This window comes from Cyprinodon tularosa, unplaced genomic scaffold (assembly GCF_016077235.1).
Source record: "Cyprinodon tularosa strain WSP-4 unplaced genomic scaffold, ASM1607723v1 ctg973, whole genome shotgun sequence".
NCBI classification, from domain to species: domain Eukaryota; kingdom Metazoa; phylum Chordata; class Actinopteri; order Cyprinodontiformes; family Cyprinodontidae; genus Cyprinodon; species Cyprinodon tularosa.
The window spans coordinates 123,559-146,154 of NW_024039755.1; the positions used below are offsets into that span (position 1 = coordinate 123,559).

At 37.7% G+C, this 22,596-nt stretch overlaps 1 protein-coding gene across 2 annotated transcripts in view; it reads left to right on the forward strand.

Annotated features, from left to right (window-relative positions):
• Positions 1-22,596, forward strand: part of LOC119776986 (protein diaphanous homolog 1-like) — a 140,255-nt gene that overhangs the window by 39,022 nt on the left and 78,637 nt on the right. For both annotated transcript variants that reach the window (XM_038275708.1, XM_038275709.1), the window contains 12 exons: positions 3,308-3,438; positions 5,058-5,141; positions 5,240-5,303; positions 5,932-6,071; positions 6,188-6,293; positions 6,482-6,592; positions 6,798-6,916; positions 7,769-7,885; positions 12,608-12,723; positions 14,954-15,018; positions 18,416-18,595; positions 21,181-21,621. In XM_038275708.1, the coding sequence (XP_038131636.1) occupies positions 3,308-3,438; positions 5,058-5,141; positions 5,240-5,303; positions 5,932-6,071; positions 6,188-6,293; positions 6,482-6,592; positions 6,798-6,916; positions 7,769-7,885; positions 12,608-12,723; positions 14,954-15,018; positions 18,416-18,595; positions 21,181-21,621 (1,674 nt within the window). The remainder of the gene's footprint in view (positions 1-3,307; positions 3,439-5,057; positions 5,142-5,239; positions 5,304-5,931; positions 6,072-6,187; positions 6,294-6,481; positions 6,593-6,797; positions 6,917-7,768; positions 7,886-12,607; positions 12,724-14,953; positions 15,019-18,415; positions 18,596-21,180; positions 21,622-22,596) is intronic.

Consider the following 22,596-nt stretch of genomic DNA (forward strand, 5'->3'; position numbering starts at 1 on the left):
TAACTGTGTAACTTTCATTAAATCTACACCTACAATAAGGTGACTTTGTCCTCCAAAAATGATCCAGATCTGTTGACAAACTGAATATTTTATGAGTGGACTAGAGGAGCATCAGTGGGTTTATTATAAGACTGTCTTATGAGTCAATTCCAAAGATATCAGGAAGCCGATTAAACAACATGAGGATGTCCGGCCTACTTACAATGCAGGAAGAAGCACTTTGAAATCTGTGCTTCAGCCTCAGAACAAAAGCACAAGTCTTCCTGCTGAAGCTGGCGTCGTTTCCACAGAGATAAGTGCTGTTCTCAAACGGACAGAAGATGCCATTTCTCTAAAAGGGACTTAAAAAGCCAGATTACAGGTGCTGGTCATAAAATTAGAATATCGTGAAAAAGTTGATTGATTTCAGTAATTCCATTTAAAAAGTGAAACTTGTATATTATATTCATACATTACATACAAACTCATATATTTCAGATGTTTATTTTGTTTAATTTTGATGATTACAAATGACAACAAATGAAAATCTCAAATTCATCATATCAGAAAATTAGAATATTGTGAAAAGGTTCAAAATTGATGGCCCCTGGTGCCACACTCTAATCAGCTAATTAACTCAAACCACCTGCAAAAGCCTTTAAATGGTCTTTCAGTCTAGTTCTATAGGCTACACAATCATGGGGAAGACTGCTGACTTGACAGTTGTCCAAAAGACGACCATCGACACCTTGCACAAGGAGGGCAAGACACAAAAGGTCATCGCTAAAGAGGCTGGCTGTTCACAGAGCTCAGTGTCCAAGCACATTAATAGAGAGGCGAAGGGAAGGAAAAGATGTGGTCGAAAAAAGTGTACAAGCAAGAGAGATAACCGCACCCTGGAGAGGATTGTGAAACAAAACCCATTCAAAAATGTGGGGGAGATTCACAAAGAGTGGACTGCAGCTGGAGTGAGTGCTTCAAGAACCACCACACACAGACGTATGAAAGACATGGGTTTCTGCTGTCGCATTCCTTGTGTCAAGCCACTCTTGAACCACAGACAGCGTCAGAAGCGTCTTGCCTGGGCTAAAGAGAAACAGGACTGGACTGCTGGTGAGTGGTCCAAAGTCATGTTCTCTGATGAAAGTAAATTTTGCATTTCCTTTGGAAATCAAGGTCCCAGAGTCTGGAGGAAAAGAAGAGAGGCACTTCATCCACGTTGCTTGAAGTCCAGTGTAAAGTTTCCACAGTCAGTGATGGTTTGGGGTGCCATGTCATCTGCTGGTGTTGGTCCATTGTGTTTTCTGAGGTCCAGGGTCAACGTAGCCACATACCAGGAAGTTTTAGAGCACTTCATGCTTCCTGCAGCTGACCAACTTTTTGGAGATGCAGATTTCATTTTCCAACAGGACTTGGCACCTGCACACAGTGCCAAAGCTACCAGTACCTGGTTGAAGGACCATGGTATCCCTGTTCTTAATTGGCCAGCAAACTCTCCTGACCTTAACCCCATAGAAAATCTATGGGGTATTGTGAAGAAGAAGATGCAATACACCAGACCCAACAATTCAGAAGAGCTAAAAGCCACTATTAGAGCAACCTGGGCTATCATAACACCTGAGCAGTGCCACAGACTGATCGACTCCATGCCACGCCGCATTGCTGCAGTAATACAGGCCAAAGGAGGCCCAACTAAATACTGAGTGCTGTACATGCTCATACTTTTCATGTTCATACTTTTCAGTTGGCCAACATTTCTATAAATCCTTTGTTTTTATTGGTCTTCAGTAATATTCTAATTTTCTGATATGATGAATTTGAGATTTTCATTTGTTGTCATTTGTAATCATCAAAATTAAACAAAATAAACATCTGAAATATATGAGTTTGTATGTAATGTATGAATATAATATACAAGTTTCACTTTTTAAATGGAATTACTGAAATCAATCTACTTTTTCATGATATTCTAATTTTATGACCAGCACCTGTACACTCAAAATATTATCACTTAAAACATTTCTTAGAAGTAAATTTGAAGTGTTTTCAACTATAATAATTGTTATGTTTTGAAGAAAAATGTGTGATCTGCAAGCCTGAAAGCAACATCCTAAATATGAAGAGCCTGAATCGGACCATTGCAGTTTTATGGGTATTCTGCTGAAAAAAATACAGCAATATGATTTAAATATTGGAAAATAAAAACCATAATGAGCAAATTGATGCAATCTATCTAAGTAGAGAGGGTGCGTGTGTGCGCACAGCAGCCTTACGATCTTTTCTGAGTTTCACCACATCTATCAGGAGGAAGCCATCAGATGGATAGCCAAAATAAAATAGGTCAGTTTTTCAAATACCAACAAACTTATAAATTGGAAGAAAGTTGTTGAAAACAAAATATTATTTTAAATTAAATCGGTTTTCCTAACTGACCTTAAACAGTAAAATAATGTGTGTGATGTCAACAGCAATGGGGAAAAAAGAGTATTTATTGTGTATGTTCACACCTGGTTTCAACTGTGTGTTTATTTTTGCTTCATGACAAAAACACAAGAACATCATTGTTATATTTTTAGGTTGTGCATCACCCAGCATCATGAAAATAAAACAAGTTCTTACAAGATCCACCACAGATCCAGTAAAAACAAAGGAGAAAGAGGAAAAATATCAAGGTTTTAGAATGACCTACTCCAGAGGACAACAGGATCGCATTGCTGTGTGAAATGGATGGTGAACAATCCTCAGTGAACTGGGACCTAATTCAAACACAAGTCAAAAAGACTGAAATGGCCAAACAAAACAATATTACTTAGTTATTTATGCAGGTTACAAAAATTGTCCTTTTTAGCTTAAAGTATATGTTGGTGAAATCCATCTAGTGTGGTCTCTGCTTTCTTGTCCTGGTCATTATTTTCTTTCTAAATCCCTTTGATCCAACAAAGAATAATACTTGGACTGCAAATGGGAAATAAAGCTTGAGAAAAAATTGTTTACCTCCTTTAAATAAGATTTCACCTTTAGCTTTGAATGATTTTCCACGCAATATAGCTTTTCAGATTTCCTTTTGTATGGATGGGGCCAAATAAAAAAAACCCACATTGTGATCCTTACGGTAGAAAGGAAAATAAATATCCTCTTGCAGCCCAGCCATTGGTCCGTATTTCCTCTGGATTTCACATCAAAATAAGTTATTAAAGAAATAAAAAATGAATTACAGATGAAGACATAAAAACACTAAGTAACAAAATTGGGTTATTTCTATATAACAGTAACAGTAAAACGCAAAATACATTTTAAAGTTTATGGTCTGTATTTCTTTTGTTTTTAGGGGCAAGATCAGAAAGAAAGGTCCAAGTCAGCAATGATGTACATCCAGGAGTTAAAGATGGAGTACAGAGACACACAGCTGCTTGGCTGTCTGGAATCACTGAGGGTCTCTCTCAACAACAACCCTGTCAGGTAGAGTAACACATACATTCTATGAGGGGCTGCACCACTTTGATGCCTCAAATTAGGAGCTTTTTAGTGTGAAATCTCTATCCATGCTACATGTAATATTAATCTCACTTTTAAATCAAATTTTAACATGTACTGGTTTTCAGCTTTTACCATTTCATTCAGACTTTTCCAATTAAAATTCAAAGCAAGCATAAATTATATATTATATATTTACAGTTTATAGTATTAGTAATGTTGAAATTTAACAAATCACTAATATACACTTATATTTTAAAACAGATTTACTAAAGAGCAGTATTAAATATTTTGTTTACCAACAAGATGCACAGATTTCCAATTAAAATCTTTAGTATACTAAAGCAAATGAAAACTATTATTTGAACAAAATGGTGAAAATGTATGTCTCTGCTGCTGTTCTGAGCTCTCTGGCTTGCATCAATTTCAAGAGGACTTCATTTGTTCTAAATACACTGAAGGTGCTCAATGAATACCCTTCTCATCCAGACTTTTTAAGCATGATGGAAAAATTATATTTCCTAATATAAAATTATGTGCACTTTGATGATGTAAAAAAATTAGATCTTTTTATGAATGTCTGATGTGATATTGATTTTGTAAATCAGTCTGAAATCAGCTCAAAACAAATATCCGGATATATCAGCCTGCATCTGAAATCTACGATGTCAGCATGTTGATAGAACGACTCCTTCTATTCATCTCGGTTTACTTTATGCTAACCCATGATATATAATAGATGGGTTGTTCTTAGCTATTATCCAGTATTAGCTATCTTTATTAGTATTAGTTATCTTTGACTATTGTTCACTTTTTGACTGATATCATTGATTAAACCTATTCTAACATTTAACACAAAAACATTAGTAAGAAATCTATGTAGGATTCATGTGATATTGTATCAGTATATATTATTATAATATAATATTGTATCAATATTTGTCAATATTGACCTGATATTCAAAGCTTCAGTCTCTCTATCATATCAGAAATACTGACATTGAAGATATGATAGATATTGGATCTTTTAATATTGAACCATCCAACAAAAGACCAACTCATATTTTTTAGTTTGGATTGTTTGAAAAGGCTTGATCAATATATTTAAACAGAGAACAATAGTTAAAAATGATGGGTATGAGAACAACTGACCCATTTATTATTAAATGGGTTGCATAAACTTTAATTAGAAACATAGTGTTTATCAGCTTCCTTATATCTGAGATTTTAGATGAAGGCTGATACTGATTTTCTGGCTGATACTGATTTTCTGGATGATTTTGAACTGATTAGTGATATCAATATCTGATCAGGACATCCCTCTTGTTTCTATGACTGATCACTCTCTGTTACATTTGGCTCAGTCCAGCTTATTACTGTTGTGTGAAGCCCGTGCTACTTTCCTACATTCAGTGAAAAAGTCCCTGTATTTTGATTTTGAGGAATGGCAAATGGCTTCTGCTGAAAGGCTGTTGGTTTTCACACAGAAATAGGAGCATTTTGTTTAGAATACCCAAGATTTTATAAGAAATGGAAAACAGGAAACCATTTTGATGATAAATTAAACAATTAATAAACGCCTGCTTTTATATTGTCCCCTTCAGTTGGGTGCAGAATTTTGGAGATGAAGGCCTCGCTCTGCTGTTGTCTCTACTTAAACGACTTCAAGATGAGAAAGACGAATACCCGTAAGTCCCAGAAAATATGATAAAGCGGTGTTTTGTTTTGGTTTCAGGTCTTTTCAGCTAACTGTAATGTTTCTATATTCTCTTTTTATTCTACCAAGAAATGTTGGAGTCAAATGTCAGCATGAGATCATTCGCTGCCTGAAAGCCTTCATGAACAACATGGTGAGAAAGTTCATCTGTAGTGTTTTCTTTAAAGCTTGTGTGTGACTTGTTTGTGATGACTACCAGATCAGAATTATATTCACTACACATTTTACGCCACTAGATGGTACCCTGACCACCTATAGAACCATTAGCTGTTATTTTTTCTTTTTACATATGGATTCTAATGAGACGTAACATGATTTATTCTACACCATTTTCTCTTAATTGATATTAAAGATGTAAAAGCAATAGAGCTGTATAAAGGTAGAAAATATAAAAACTGGTATAAGACAAATATTTATAATATACATACATTAAAGGTCCTCAATGTATTGCCATCCCTATAGGTTTGTTTATGTATTTGTAGTCAAAGTGATTTTAAGTTAGAAGTTTTGCGGTCTACTCCAGGTTAAATGTAGCATGTTATTATAATAAGCGAAGATAGAAAGCGTTAGCTCTTTTATTTTAGTACCCATTTTCTATGCAAATAGCCTTTCGATGACTAATAAAATTTGGAGTGTTGCCTTTTTCAAATGACTATTAATTCATCTTTTTCCTAGAGAATACATTTCATGTGATTGTTGCAGGCATAAAACCCAGAATCCTCTCTAAATTGTTGTTTGTTTCTCCCCGTGGTTCCTGTTAGTATGGTTTAAAATCAATGTTGGGGTCAGAAGAAGGAATTCATCTCCTGGTCAGAGCCATCAACCCCAAGGTAGCAACCATGATGGTGGATGCTGTCAAACTGCTCTCTGCCCTTTGTATTTTGGAGCATCCTGAAAACCTGTAAGGATACTCAGCTCTCTACTTTAATATCTAGGTCGAGTTGATAGTTATACAATTATGCAACATGTACTTTTTATTGTTGAAATCTCTTTTCTAAATGCATTTCCCCCCTTAAGTCATGAGCGTGTTTTGGAGGCCATTACAGAAGAAGCTGAAAAACGAGGCACTGAGAGATTTCAGCCTCTTGTGACTGGAATGAACAGCACCCATATTCCTCTTAAGGTATGGAGCTTGTTTCACACCTGAACAAGAACTTTGGTGCTCATTAAACGTCTTATATTTCTGTAATAAATAGCTGCATACCTAATGGATATATGTATTTTTAATAACAATTCAATCGACTTAAAGAAGGCTAAATATTGCTAATTGGAACCACTTTATGTAAAGCTAACTTGATGTGTTTTTTGCAGGGTGCATGCATGCAGCTGATCAACGCTCTGATCAGCCGGGCAGAAGAACTGGACTTCAGAATCCACATTCGCTCTGAACTCCTAAGACTGGGACTAAGAGAGCAGCTGGGGGTAAAAAATTAAGAACTCTATTAGATTACATCAAATATACATCTTTACACTGTTTGGATGTGCATATATATTTCCTCTAAATGAACGAAAAATAAATAAATGACCGATCTCAGCTGTCCAAGGTCAAATATGCTGCACTGTGACACACCTCCTGTTATTCTCCTGTTTTCTTCTTTCTTCTTCCTTCCCATCTTGTTCCCTGCAGGAGTTCCGTGTGATAGAAAATGAAGAGCTAAAGGTGCAACTCATGGTGTTTGATGAGCAGGCCGAAGATGACTCGGAGGAGCTGAAAGGACGTCTTGATGACATCCGCATAGAAATGGAATATCCTTCCTTTGAGCAAACGTTTGCCTTTGTGGAAGAAATTGACGAGCGCAAAAATGATCTTTGGAAACCAAACCAGTCTAGAGTTACAGTTTATAACTGCATATTAAACATGCAATAAGCTTGGACTTATATTTGCTGCTAGGAAGGATTTAAAGTCATGCTAAACAGCCCTGATGCTTCCTTGGTTGTTTTCTTTTTATAACTTTTGTTGTTTACTTTTGACAAATTCAATTTTGTTGACTTAATCATATTAGCAGTGGTAATGCTGCAGGCTCCAAATAAGCCCACTACCCTCAGGGTTTGTTTCAAAATAGCTCTGAATTATCTCTTTGTTAGTCATACAGTCTGGCACCTCAAAACCACAAAACACTTTATTTTAAATTAGCTTTCACAGCACCAGTTGAATACGCAATAACTGATTTAAATTATACTGATTGTTTACTGATGATTCCACGAACCAGCAGAGGGATAAAGGTTGACATATTAAAAGTAATAACAAAATTCTCCTATCAGTTTCTGAGGTTTGGAAACATAATCAATTATGACAGATAAATCTTATCACTATTATGTTTTTTTAAACTGTTTAATAAATGTCCTTTGTGAGAGAATTTTACTGAATGAATAAATATTGCACTGCTGATGATTTGCAGTTTTGATTTTCGACACCAGGTGTCTCCTAGGAGTTAGTGTAACTCTGCCTCCTTTTGATGGAACAGTGCTGCTGGTGCCTGATAAACATTTACAATCCATTGGAAGGTTTTAATAGTGGCTAAAACCTTCAGAATGGTTGTTTGTCCTTAAGGATACAAGTTAATAAACTCCTATGAGCCTTAACTTAACTTTCCTCAATGATGTGAGGGATGTTTTTGAGATCCTGGTCAACACAGTGAAGGATTCCAAGGCTGAGAACCACTTCCTGTCTCTTATGCAGCACCTGCTCCTGATCCGTAATGATTATTTTGCCAGGTAATTCATCCAATACACACTCTGATTTACGTCAATACTGTCCCTGCTACTTATACATTTATATATTACATCTGACTCGATTTTAAATGAATAGAAATGCATGTTACTTATTGTGGCTCATATTGCATATGTTGGGTTGGTGTGGGTAATTTGAGCAGAATATCTGATTTTGGGAAAAGCATATTTTTTCTTTTAAAGTTAATATCCTGATGGTTTCTTTTTCTTATATTAGAAAGTGGAGATTGCTGTTTGTGATAGAACAGCAGGAAGTATTAAATTGTGAAGTGAATTTAAACAATGATGGTCTAGAGGTTGTTTATTTAGCCCTTTTGAGTCAGTCTTTGTTTGGGATTACAAAAGAGAGGTTGTTGGAAGTATTTTTTTAACTGCTTTTCAGTTCTTTGCTAAATGGCTCAAAATCAGTGAGACTTAATGGTTTGTGTCTGTTAGCGTCAACTTACCATGTCAGGACATTCTGACAGAAATACTAACTCGTAGCCATAGCATTAGCTGGTCTTGTTCTAAGTGTTAGTTGTCCAAATAAATATAATAAAATGGGTCTTTTTTCCACTACATTCCTTATACAAAAAAGACATTTGTTGAGTTCACTATTGTCCGAGCTTTGATCAATTAACCATGCTGAGCTTGGTTCATGCGACAATTTACATGCTTCTTCGCCTCCTATTGGCGATCCACAATACTACATCTCTGGGCTGAGAAGAAGTTTGTGTTGTGAACAGGTGAAGAGATCTGTAAATTACAAAGCAGGCCATGCTGGACAAGACTAGTACTAGATTTAGCATGGTTGGTTTTGTCTGGCATGGTCTAGTTCAGTTGCTTTGCATTTACACTCAACAGTTATCTCGGTTACCGTACTCGGACCGTTCTCGGCCCAGTTTTCAAAAGGGTAGTGTATTAGTTTGTCTGCTGACATGCTCCACCCAGAGCTATGAAGGCGGCTTGTAGCTAAACTCTGTTTTCAGACAGTGCTCTGAGAAATGTTCAACGCTACCCCTGTTCTGACTTTAAGGGCTCTAGTTAACCTGATGGCTTAAATCACCAACAGGTGTGTTGTTTATTGGTAGAATTATATAGTTGTGGACAGGTAGGGGACAGAAAGAATATCCACAGCAGACATGAGATTGTTTTTATTTGCTCCTATAGTGTTTCATTTCTCTCCACTTAATAGTTGTGTAATACTTTCTAATTTATCATTTAAAGGATAAAAGTATTTTTCAGTGTTTGATCTGACAATTGATGATCAATGAAAAATCTATCTCTGACTGATTAACTCGTGAATCTTCATCTATAGTTGGAGCTGAAAAACTCTATGAAGATAATTTGAGGGCACAGTTTAACAGCTTAAAGGATGATGATGGTTGTATGTTTTTAATGTAAATCAAGCATATTAGTAACCAGCACTTGCTGTGACTCTCTGGTTTAATGGCAGACATTTCCTCTTAAAAACATAAATTAACTCATGACTGTCCCCAGATAACAGGCAGAAAAAGTGGAGACCTATAATAATCAGCTGGAGCTTATTCTCCTGTATCGATCTTGCTTTTGTGCTGTTTAGGAAGTTCAGGTGACAGAATGTACCCAGTGGCCAATCAAGTATCCTTTGATGGCCTTGGATAGAGAACAATGTAGAAGGCAAAACACATTCTGAGTTCAAGTGAGCTTTAAGGCTTTATGATGCTAAAAACATTTTTACCATGGGAATCAAATTTGATCTCATACATAGTTCCTACTCCATTATTACAGACCTGTTATCCTTCATAAAATGTTGACGTACAGCTACGTTAGTAAAATATCAGAATATAATTGTAAAGTTTATTTATTTTAGAAATCCTAATTAGCAGAAGGAACTTGCATCACTTTTAAATTAACTACACATAGTGATTTATTTCATGCATTTCTTTCAATTTGCTGATTATAATTTACAGATAAAAATGCACAATTAAATCTTTTTCAGGAATTGAATATTATTGTGGAAAACAAACATATTTTAAACTGGTGTTATGTTGTATTCATCATATAAATTAGGTAATGATGAAAAAGCCTGATGACTGCCGTAAGAGTTATCCAGTTATCCTCAGGTCCTCTCTTTAAGTGAATTTATTTGTAAAAACAAGACCTTAGAGTCTGGAACAAGAGTCATTTCACAATGATGTTAATAGTCTCTGATTATTGCGGGAGCTTCAGCTGATATTGATCCACTGTTCTCTTCATTTTCGAAGCACTTGGAAAACTCTTATTACTAGTGATGCAAGGGGAGTGGCGGCCTAGTGGTAAGGGCATAGAGCTTTGAATCCTGAGGTTCTGAGTTCGAGCCCCACTTCCACAGACTGCCACTCTTGGTCCCTAAGCAAAAGACCCTTAACCCTACACTGCTTCCCGGGCACCGCACAATGGCAGCCCACTGCTCCCCAAGGAGATGGGTTAAATGCAGAGAGTTGATGTGTGATGACAATAAAAGTTGGAAAAAAGGGGGGAAAAAAGAGCTTTGTGGACCACGGTGTTGCTCCACTGATTTAATAGCAAGTTTAACCTCAATAATTTTTTCAGGAGGAAGGCGAGTCACAAACAATGAACTGGATGAATTCAGCAGCCTGGTGATCCTCATTACCTCAGCAGAGCTCAGGCTGATTATCTCTATATACCCCACTGAATAGATGCTGTTGTTCCGGTCTATAGGAGCCTATAGGAATGATACAGTTTATGATCTCTACAATACAGGGACTCTTCTTTCACAAGCCATTACAATCTTTACTGAAAAAAAAAATATTTCTTTTAGGGAAACTCTGTTTTGCATCAGCTGTATGCCATCATCATTGATAAAGCACAGATTAACCTCTCTGTAAATAATGAGTTGCATTTGTCTAATTGGTCAAATAAATTCCCTTCAGTAAAATAATGTATAAAGATGCACCTTTAGACCAGAGTCAGTGTATTAAAAGGAAATGATTAATGATCCAGTTCGATCAGGGCTTAGAACAATTACTCATCACATGGGTAATAAATCACAGTATATTTGGTAGAAATGAAGCCGTGTGCTGCTGAAATAATGTCAGTGTCACCAAGATGGAGAGAATTTCAAAATATGTCATATTTTGTTTTGTTTTTTTCACATCTCCCTCATTCCAGCCGTTTTCTCCATTTGCTGTTTGTTTTCAAGAGGGTCTTATCGAGACTGAAATTAATAAATGCAAAGAAGTCCAGTTTCATTTTAATGGAATTGAGCACCATCCACACTTATCAGGAGAAATATGCTAATGTCTCGCTCTGTGTCCTCCAAAGCCCCTTGGAGTTTTATTTAAAGGAAGGAAAGGGGAAGAAATGATTAAATGACAAAAGCACTGCAGAATACTATTATTTACTGAGCATTGTGTGTTTCTGTGTTTTAATTTAAAAATGATTTGCAGCCCTTTTCTAAGCACAGAAAGAAAAAACCAATAAGACGACCTGTTTCAATAGGGCAAACTGGATGTTTTTCCAGTGCATTGAATGATGTTTAGACATAAAACTGTCATCGATAGCTGGGCAAGCTAATTTGAAAAAAAGGATTGGGTCGGGAAAATAAGCTGATTTTATTTATTTTTTTCTGTTGTCTCTAACAAGTTTTTCTATTAAGCTGATGTACAGCAAAGGTGGTCTGTAATGGGATCCAAAGAGGTATAGAAAACAGGAGGAGGAGAAAGGGCTTCAGAATGGCTCAAAGTACAGCTCTGTTAATACAGAGATGAAAGGAGAACGGAGGCTCAGACTGTGAGACAATAATCCAGGGAAAATGGAGAGTAGTGGTAAATTGCTACATGGAGTACCTGCTGATTCCACCCACCTCCCATTTCTTCTGTCATGGTTGGTTCAGTCTCAAGTATCTCAGTAAGAATGGAATTTAATGGATCAGAGCTCAATATAAGGTTTCTGTAGTTATATCTGCATAGTGCATATGTGTAGTGACTTTCATTAGTGTGGTTAAAGAATCGCATAAGTTCCTTATGCATGGAAATAAAGCCATGCCTTACCAGATGGTCTAATGAGTCATTTTTAGCACATTTTAATGTACTCAAGATGAGTTAAAAATGGCAAAATCTATGGACAAAGTTTTATTCATACACTAGATGTCTCTCTCGCTCCACGGATAAATCTCAGCTGTAGGAAAAAAAAGAAAAAAAGAAAAACACATTTAAAGTATAGTGAAGTAGCGAAATAAGCATGAAACAAAAGCAAAGTAAGAGGAGAGACCAGTAATGGAATAAATAGTGTTGAGTTTTTAAAATCTGGCAGCATTTAATGGGGTCAAGGAATAAGACACCTCTGAAATGGAGTGTCTTGTATGAAGCTGGTTTGATCAGACGTTTGACGCCGGACCCAAACCAGCCTGCTCTCGCACAAGCAGTTGCACACAATCAATCTTAGTGACAAGAAACTCAAACTGCCCTGCTCGCACAGACATCCAATCTCTGTTTCAAAGACAGAGTAGCAGAGGAGGTGTGCTCACACATTCTATTTTTCCTGAGCAGCCTAACATGATTTGTCTTGAGCGGAGTCAGAGCCTCTGTTATTGACGACCTAAAAAAAAAAACAGTTGCCATTGACGACATACGTTTGCTTTATTTTACACATTACCTCTGGGAAAAGTAATGTAAAAAAATAGTGCTCAAAGAGAGTTTTCAAAATGTGTCTAATGATAAATGCGTGTCTCCTTGCTCCTAACAGGCCTCAGTACTACAAGCTGATAGATGAATGTATTGCTCAGATTGTGCTGCACAAGAATGGGTCAGACCCCGACTTCAAATGCCGCAAGCTGAGCTTCGACATCGAAGGTTTGATAGGTGAGTTATTGGATCAGAACATTCTGACGATCTTGGATTTTCCATCCCTCAACACACTAGCTTCCAGATTTTTCCACCTACTCCAGTACTGGAATGCACTTCACCTTTTGAATAATAAGGCAGAAAACCAACAGACCACAAAAGAAATACTTGGGTATAAACTTCTTTGATGGAAAAAGTAGCTGTATTTTTTACTTATAAGGTTGCATTGATCATTAGTAAAACCACAAGGTGGAGCCAGAGAGTGGGTATCAGTATAGGCTGAATGGTGCTACAGGTTTCAACAACACAAGGAAATTGTATAAAAGACATTTTTCTTGAAGGAATAGATTAAAAACTTGCTTTTTCCATTCGCTACAAATCCAAAAGCATTTTGCTGTTGTATTTTAGCTTGCATGCTGAGATGGAGAGTGCATAAATAAAGCCCAGCCAGCAGTGCCCATCTTCATTTGTCTGCGGGGCACACCATCCCTTCCAGCTGCAGGCATGACACACACTTTTCTCTGGGAATCAAAGTATTAGGACTGATTTATGGTGTGTCAAAACTGCTTTGTAGAACTCGCTTCCTTGGATGTTTCTACCAGATCCATATAGCCTCTTTGAGAGATAAACGGAAAAGCATTTCCACAGATGGCGGTGATGCTTTATCATTAAAGGAGGGATGTCTTTAGGATGAAAAGTAAACTACTCCACAGTGTTTACTGATTGAAAAGCGCCACAGATCGCTTAACTGAAAAAAAAATGTGCTTAAGGTTTAAACCAGTTATTCATGGTTGACAAGCTGGTCAGTCACAGCATGATGTGGGAATGACTGTCAGATTTTAGAGGAGACTGAAATGGTTGGACACGGACCTTAATCCGCCATCAGGAAGGTGTCGGGGGAGGGGATTAAAGTTGACTTTGTGATTGCCACTGATCCGTGAGATCTGTTTCATGTCACTCTCCATTGAATACAAATATAACATGGATTTTCCTGAGAAGGGAAAAAAAATAGCTGTAAACATTTGTCTGAATACAGATTTTCTCTAACCTGAGTGACGGCTGTTGAAGATCAGCGCCTGCAGGTGGCTAAAATGAAGCCAAATGCAGGTGCAGGCCACATCTAACGAGTTCATCGCTCTTTATGCCGGGTCTCTGTTGCTCACTGCAGGAGACTCTAATTGCACAGCTTCTAAATGCGTCCCGACACACGCAGGCTGGCTGGCCTCTTTTAAGCCTGTCAGAGTTATTATTGGTGGAAAGCAGCCTAATTCTGCCCTGCATGCATTATTTAGTGTTTTTCTTTGAACTCTAAAATTCAGCACAGTTTTTTTTCCACCACATTCTGTTTCCCTCTGTGCTGTCTATTCAAAGTTTGTCCCATTTAGCCTAGCTACCATGAGCCTCTCCCCCACCACCAAATCCACATCCAATAACCACGTAAACTTGTACACAAAAACACCCTGAGATCGCATGTAGATCCATATCTTAAGTTATTTTTTATGTGAGGAATCTAGTCTTGATCTTTGGTTTCATTCAGCTTATCCTCCCCTAAAGCATTTTTTTTTTTTTTTTTCATTTAATCCGTTCCACTCCTGCATATTCCTTTTATCGCCTCTATCTTTATGGGTTACTCTCCAATTAACCATATAGATTTTTGAAGTTTTCTTTTTTAATGTGGCCACGTAGCCTCACTGTCCTCCGTTCCACCCACCTCAAACTCCATAAGCTGCCTTTGATCCAGTGACATTGTGGCATTTATCTTCATATTAATTAGCTCCATCACCATCTCTGAGCCACCTGTTGACCTGCAATTATGCTGCAAAGGCATCCTGTTGGTCATCAGGTGTCCTCCTCACCCCGTCCTCTGCTAAGAAGCAAATCTGATCATACATAACTCCCATAGAAGCCATTTATCCTGCATGAAGGGAAATACAAAGGTGCGTGGTGTTGAAGGCTTAAAAGGTAATGATATGTAAAAGCAGCGTGGAACACAAAGGATCCTGTTGTAATGAGATGCCTCTACAATCGCCTCATGGATCTTGACTCCAAGTGTTGTGATAAAAGGGACAATAGGAAGACAGATGGTCTCTATCCTGTGAATTTATGTGAGTGCACAATCCTTGTACCACACTGAAGGGTAAAATGGTTTTGAGGCTCGATGCATGGAAGTGTGTCGCCAAAATCATTATCTTATCTTTGACCTCTCTTCTGGTTTCTCTCTCCTCCCCCCACCTGTTTCTGTCCATAGACAACATGGTGGATAAGACCAAAGTGGAAGCCAGTGAGGCCAAAGCAACAGATCTGGAGAAGAAGGTACAGTCCATTCATCTCTACTTAACTCTACGATAATTAATGTGCATAGAGAGGTAAATGGAAAGCAAATAAAAAGAAACAAACTTATCAGGTTGTTGTCATGTAACCCATAACAGAATATAGAGGATGAATAAATACTGTTAAAACGTCCTTCAGCTTCACTAAATTGATTGTATTGTAATGAATCTTTGGCTGGCTATCATCAGGCTGACATAAGATGAAAAATTACAAAAAGTGAGAAAGGGATGTTGACTGAAAATGAGCATCCACACTCCTGAAAGCCCCCAGACAGCCGAGTGCACGCACAAACACACACACGCTTACTCGATCACACAAGGGGGGTAAATGCCTTGATTGTGGCTCGTCGCCGACGTGATGCTTCTGTCCCAGTGACAGGATAATTGCAAAGAAGAAGCTAAAAACTAGTCTTCATTCATAATACACAGTTACATGTGGGATCATATCAATCGACAAGACGCATATCCAAGCAAGCAGGCGCTCTGTGAAGTCTAATTGTCATGGACCACACGCGTCATATTGCTGGTTGAGCATGATGGGGTGATTGCAAGCAGTCCCTTTTGGCAGGAATTAGGGATAAGGCTGTCAGGCTGCTGACAGCGAGAGTAACGGATCCGCTTTCCGCAAATTAAACAGCTGTGTGTGTGTCTGTGTCTTCATGTGTTCAGCTCTCTTTTTTTTTATATATATTATCCTGTTTGTCAGGTGTCTAAGAGAAAATGATTTTCAAAATTGTGTTAAAATAAGTGAGAAAATTACAAAAAAAACCCTTTAAGATGTTTTTTTTTAATGAAGGGGAAGGCGTGGAGGAACCCTAACAAGAGCGCTCATTTGAAAGCATTCAGGCATCCTCACTTTATAATTGCCTGTAATTTTCAGAGAGAATTATTTTACAAAACAAAAGAATTAAACTGCAAGAAATTCTCAGAAAGCTTCAACAGCTTCTTAGAGAACCAAAGATGTAAGAGCGGCTGCCTCTATAAACAAAATCAAAAATTTAACTTCTCTTTAGACATTTTTAAAATGATATAAACTTTTGATATAAACTTTAGTTGACTCAAAAGGTTATTACTTAATATTAGTCTCAATGCATTTCCTTTTCATTTTTAACCAGCTTTTGTTTTGCAGGCATACTTAGTCATTTCATTTGTATATTATGACAGGTCACAACCTCTAACTCCTTTTTTTTTATTGGATCTTTTTGTGGTTAGCCTTATGCGATGTAAAACACAGATGCGAAATGGAAGAAAATGTAGAATTGGTCATAAAATCTAGATTTTCTTTCAGCAAGCACAGCTGCAAATCCTTGAGGGTATGTCTAAATCAGCTGTACACAGACTGAGCTTTGTTTCCCCATTCTTGTCAAATGGTTCTCATTGCTTTTTAGTTCTATACTTTGACTCAGCCATTTTAAAATGCTTTCAGTTAAGCCATTCTGTTTTAACCTGGCTGTATGTGTAGGGTCATTTCCCCTCTGGAATGCCAGGTTTCCCTCTACATTTGGCCCCATCCTATCATCTCTGACCAGCTAACCCTTTGGCTGCTAAATAAAAACATCCTCACAGCAGGGAGCTGCAGCCAATGTTTTATTTTGGTGTTTGGTGATCTTCAGGGTTTTGTTTTCTCTCTTACAGAGTTTTGCATGTAGCCCACAGACTCAATTTTTGTTTTCATCTGACCAGATCAGCCATTCTCACCTGGTTGCTCTGACCACCTCAAGGCTTGTGGTGAAGGGAACTTAAAAGTTTTTTTCTAAATTGTTCAGCTGTCAGCAGATTTCCCCAATGGAGATGTTTTCTTGAGCTCTCCTGGAGTAACTATGGTCCTCTTTGCAACTTTTAAAGTCATTTTATGCTCTGATAATTCTTAGTAGGTGTCCATATGTTTTGTGTTTTCCAGTTTGGGATAATGGATATGAGTTCATGCTGCAACAAAAAGAGACTTAAGAGTGGTTTAGAATACCTTTTTTTCTCCTCTAGAAAAAAAGCTAAAATTGAAACAGAGTGCTGTGTTCACACTGTGGCTCAGGATGTAGCTGTATGCCTGTAGCCAGTGGGTTGCTCCTCTGTCAGTCGCAGTCATTGCGTCTTTCGGAAAGACACTCCACCCTCCTCGTCTGGTGTTGATGGTCAGAGGACCTGGTGTTACGATTGTATGGACACCTGGTTAGTGTAAAGCACTTTGAGGTCCTCAGAGCTATACAGTTACAAACAGTTTAGCTTTAATGATGTAATTTGTTCATATTGTCTAACAAACTGAGAGAACAGCTGAAAATATGCATTAAATCACACATCAGCTATGTCTTCCCAATTAAGTGTATTTAGATTACTTTTTATACTCCCTGCATTTAGGGGTATCTGACTTGATGGGGCTGAATATGCATGCGTACCGGTTTTTAGATTATTTCATCCAATTATATCTAACTCGGAATATCACAGTGATATGTTACTGTGTGGATATATATATTTATATATTAGGGTTGTCACGATACTAAACTTTTCAACTCGATACCGATACTAAGGAAAATATTCGATACTCGATACCATTTTCGATACCACAAGGATGAAAACAAAGACTCCAAAATTCTACAGAAATATTTTCATTAATAAATAAAATACAATAAATAAATACAATATTAAGCAAGCTTGATAAAAAACTTATAAAATTAAAATTAAGTGTTCCATCCTTGGCTATGCTTTGCACACATAACAATGACACTAGCCAAACCGGTTAAGAAACAAAAATAATTCTCAGCAGCTGCACCTGTTACAAAAAAAAAAAAGTCTGAAACTAAAAAGTGCACAGAATTATTCAATCACACAGTGTTCTGATTGTGCATTTTCCTCTATTCTGCACTTTAGATGAATGACTGCTTAGGTGCCACTGGTGGTGGCACTGTATCGATACTTTTAAAAATGAGTATTGTATCCGGATACAACATTATGGTATCGATACTAAAGTCTGTGGTTGTAACCTAAGTGAAAATTCTAAGGGGTTTAAGTACATTTGTGGTGGGGGCTGTAATGGAATCCTAATTTCTTTGGGAGTCCCATGTTGTATTTTGTACAAACGAGTGTAATTACAAACATTACTGGGTTCATTAAATTCCACAAAACATTTCCCTAATTGCATTTTAAAGTAGCAAACACATTCAGATTAACAATTTGAATAGTCATTATTTCTGTTCAGCCCAGAGGGTTTAGTGACCTTTTTCTGAGTGTCCTCATGAAATGAAGGAGAAATGGGTTTTTCTCCCGATAACACCTGGTGACAACAAATTACAAATACGACACGGGTACTCTAAGCTTTTCCACACTATTTTTCTTTTCCAGTATACTAAATATTTGTTGTCTCTAACCATGACTTAAATACATATCAGCTGAATACGGAGCTGACGACGCGCCAAGAGCTGCAGGTGGAGATGAAGAAACTGGAGGGTGATTATGACCAGAAGCTGCAGGACATGTGCCAAGAGAAGGAACAGCTGGCCTCTGCTAAACTGGAGCGAGAAAAGGAGAACCAAAGTCTGCAGGAACAGCTAGGCTCTTTGCAAAACCAGGTACACATAAACCCAACCCAATGTTTGTTTTGTTTAACCAGGAAAGTCTTTTTGAGATTTAAAGAGCCAATTTTAAATCTTATGAGGAAGCTTTATAACATGTATTTTTTCATCAGTGTGGCATCAAAGAACATGAACTTGATGTAGACAGGTTTTAATAGCATGTTCTACAAATATGCAAATAACTATGCATCTTTATGACATTAGATATTTAAAGATGCTGAAAAACACAATCTTTCATTTTGCTGAAACTAGAGAATACTCGCGTTAAGACTGGACCCTGGTATGCAAAGTTGATTTTTTGAAACGCAGCAAATGAAGGGAAGAAAAATGAAAGGATATTGCAGGAGCCTGCCAAATTCCTTACAGATTAGGGATCCTTATAAATAATAAAAAGCGAGACATTCGGAGAGACTAAAACGAGAAGAAAAAAACCCACGATGGCGTGAGGACAGACATAATTTCTAAGGCCAAGATACACATGCAGTTTGTGTGTCTTTGTGTATTCATTCGTGGGGAGGCAAAGATGAGGATTGTTTAGCTGTCAGTGTCCTGCTGCCACACCAGCTGGACTCTGCCTCATAGTGACAAACAAACTCACAAACACACCAAGTGACCCAGAACCGTCTGCCTCTGAGCACGTGTGCTCGTTAACTTTATGAAGATGGTTCTGTGTGTGTGTGTTCCGTTTGGACAACTACCCAACTTGCAACATGAGCTTCATCCACAGCAGCTGACGCCAGCAGAGTCAACTTCTCATCAAACAGAGGCTCCAAACAAACATAAACAGACAGTTGTCCAAAGAGTCAGCAGCACCACGAGCCAGGCATCAAACAAGCTTCTCATACGAAGATGGCTCGCGTTCTGTGTTTGAGGCGCTGCCGATGGAAGATTTCTCCACATGTAGAGATCTCTCTTATGATGCAGTGCCCAGTCCTACATCTGCTGCTGGACTAAAGAAACCTGCCTTGAAGGGCTCCCTCTGTCTGTTACCGTCTTCTTTTCAAAGTCTGAGGAAACAAGGCAGACAATTTGTTACACTGCTGCACACGGACAGGGTTTCAGACGCCTGCGTGTACGCACGCATGCACACACGCAATGTTTTCACTCCAAATACAGGAAGGCGCATAGAGGAAATTAGCTTTTTGGTGTGCACTAGGCTCTAAATCGTGTTTGGTATATCAATATTCAAAAGCTGACTAGCTTTTATTAGCTGACTGACTTTAATGACTTGGACACTTTTCCCAAAATTTGGCAGCTACTGATGTAAATACTGTAATCTGTACTTTAGTATGGAAATGAAAAATTCATTACAGACTCGCTTCTAATTTAGAACTTTATCCTCTACTTTTAAAACTTTTTCTTTTGAATTTCCTTTGGAACTTAAATTCTTACTTCCATCCCTTTTCTTCCTAATGCTAAATATTTTTTAGGCTATATTCACTTTACTTCTTTTGTTCTCCTTTTTTTCCACTTAGGTATTCTATTTATTTGGAAAATGCTTTTCGCAAGGATGAAATGGAACAAAATGGTTTCAGGGATCATTGTCAGGGCCTTAATGTCTTCCGGTCCTGCAAAGTAAATACACAAAATATAATTTAGAATTTAAGTCTGGCTGCAGTTTCTTGGCTTTAAAAGACAGGGACGTAGACATCATCTTCATATTCTGCACTGCCTTTAACCAGATTCTACTACATAGAATAAAGACATAATTTTAGTATTTTTTATTGTGGTTTCCTCTGCATTTAACATTTTTGCAATAGAAGACAATAGAAAACTAGGACAACTCTGGCTATATTCCAGGTTTTTCTAAAGGAAATTAGACAAGACTATTTGACAGCTTATTTCACATTTAATCTGACCTTTAACCTAAACATGTATGAAACAAGAAGTAAATGATGCAATGCAAACCCTTAAAGGCACTTTGATTTTTTTTTTTTTTTTTTTTTTTTTTTTTTTTTACAAAAGATGGCCTCTCCACTGTTTTTTTTAATAATTTTAATTATTTTTCTTATTGATTCTGGTCTGTCTGATATATTTTTGGATGGTGATTGGTACCACAACACAATAAATAAATATCTTGTGATATGTTTATTCAAATATGCCATTATTTGTTAAAACTGGAAATAGAGAATTTATTTCAAGTATATAATCAATTAAATTTAATGATTTAATTTTAATATATACAATTTTGATATTATTATTTAATGATTTAATCAATTATTTCATGTTGCTGCACTGTAGGATACAACAAATTCCTTTAAACTTTCACACATCTAAAGTCAAGGAGGCAGGACCGGTGCTGCTACCGTAGAAACCCTGGGATCTGATGGGCTGCTTCTCATTGAGCAATATAAGACAACTTCTTTATAGTTTTTCTTATTAGTCTAAACTCCATGGAATGCTCTGAAAACTTAGTTTAGAGTCAAATGATTTTCATAGATCCAGTCTGGTGTTTTAGCTCTAGCACAATAAAAGACAGATTCCTCTCTTACAGATTTGGTACAGCTACATCAGGCAGGGAGTATTGTTTATGCTATGAGTGTAAATGATGCTTCTTTTCATGCTACTTTATCTGCCTACAGATTGAAAAACTGTCAAAGGATCTGGAGGAGGCCAAAACTAAGGTTGTTACAGTTACTGTTCCCGTGCCAACACCTGGTCTGCCTCCTCCTCCTCCCCCTCCACCTCCTCCGCCTCTCCCGGGCCACCTAGCTTTTCCTCCCTCTCAGCCCCCATCTGGACCTGTACCAGGAGCGGCTACCGTTGCTGTACCTCCCCCTCCTCCCCCACCTCCTCTTCCTGGTCAGGCACCTCCACCTCCTCCGCCACCTCCACCCCTTCCAGGAATGGGGCCTCCCCCCCCACCACCACTTCCTGGTGTTCCTCCTCCACCACCTGGACCAGGTGTGCCTCCACCTCCACCAGGCTTTGGAGTTCCTGCACCACCTGCACTACCGTTTGGGCTCCAGCCTAAAAAAGAATACAAACCAGAGGTCCAGTTGAAGAGAGCCAACTGGAGTAAGGTCAGTGACAGAAAATAGTTAATAAACTTATATGAACCATTTAGCAGCCTTGAGTTTAATTAGAACATTGTTGAAGAGTGCAGCTTTTATTTTAAGGGAGCTTCTGTTGGAGCTAAAATGTAAGCTGGAGCTTTTGTTAGTAAAATATTCACCAAAAGTAGCTTCCATGCATACGTGTATCTCATGACTATGTGCTTCATGTTCTTCAACACTCTCTCCTCTGTGATGGTTAAAACATCAAAACGTCCTTCCTTCTTTCTTTAGCCTAAAGCTACTGTTTAATGGCTAAAGCTGACTTCATCAGCATTTACTCTCTCTTTCTCACTCCTTCTTTGTTGGGGTGGTAGGAGGGTTTGACAAGGATGTCACAGAAATTGAGTTTTAATAAGCCTCCTTCTTTTAACTGCGCCACTGAAAGATAATTAAATTGCTGCTAGAAAGGATGGTATTCTTTTGTAATTTAAATGGCCTTTTTTTCATGGCTTGGGTCTCCTTTTTCTCCCCCCCCTGAATGCACTCTTGCTTTCTTTCTGGCTCCTTCGACTCATTGCCATATCACATTTCTTTTGCCTCACTCACTGTCTTTTTCTCTTAAAGCCCATCCCTGAGGCTCTGTCGAAAATGAAAGGCCTGATATCTCTAAATTTACTACCAGTGCTTTCTCCTTTGCTCTGGGTTTTTTCTCCTCCTGATGTGAAAACTTAGAATGTGGAAGAAGGAAGAAAAACATGAAGAGTTAATTTTGTCTTGTGTGAAAACATACTCATAAAACTAAGGGAGGGAAAGGATTCTGTGGGGGAAAGCTTCTTTCAAACTTGAGCTGTGGTTGTTTTATAGAAGAGTGTGAAGTAATTAGAGAAAATGAAATTCTCCTCTGTTTCCTCTTTATCTCCCATCCATCATCCTCTCTAGCATCACACTCCTGACAATTTCTTTATTTCCACTGAATTCTTTATCAACTGGTTTTATCGTATT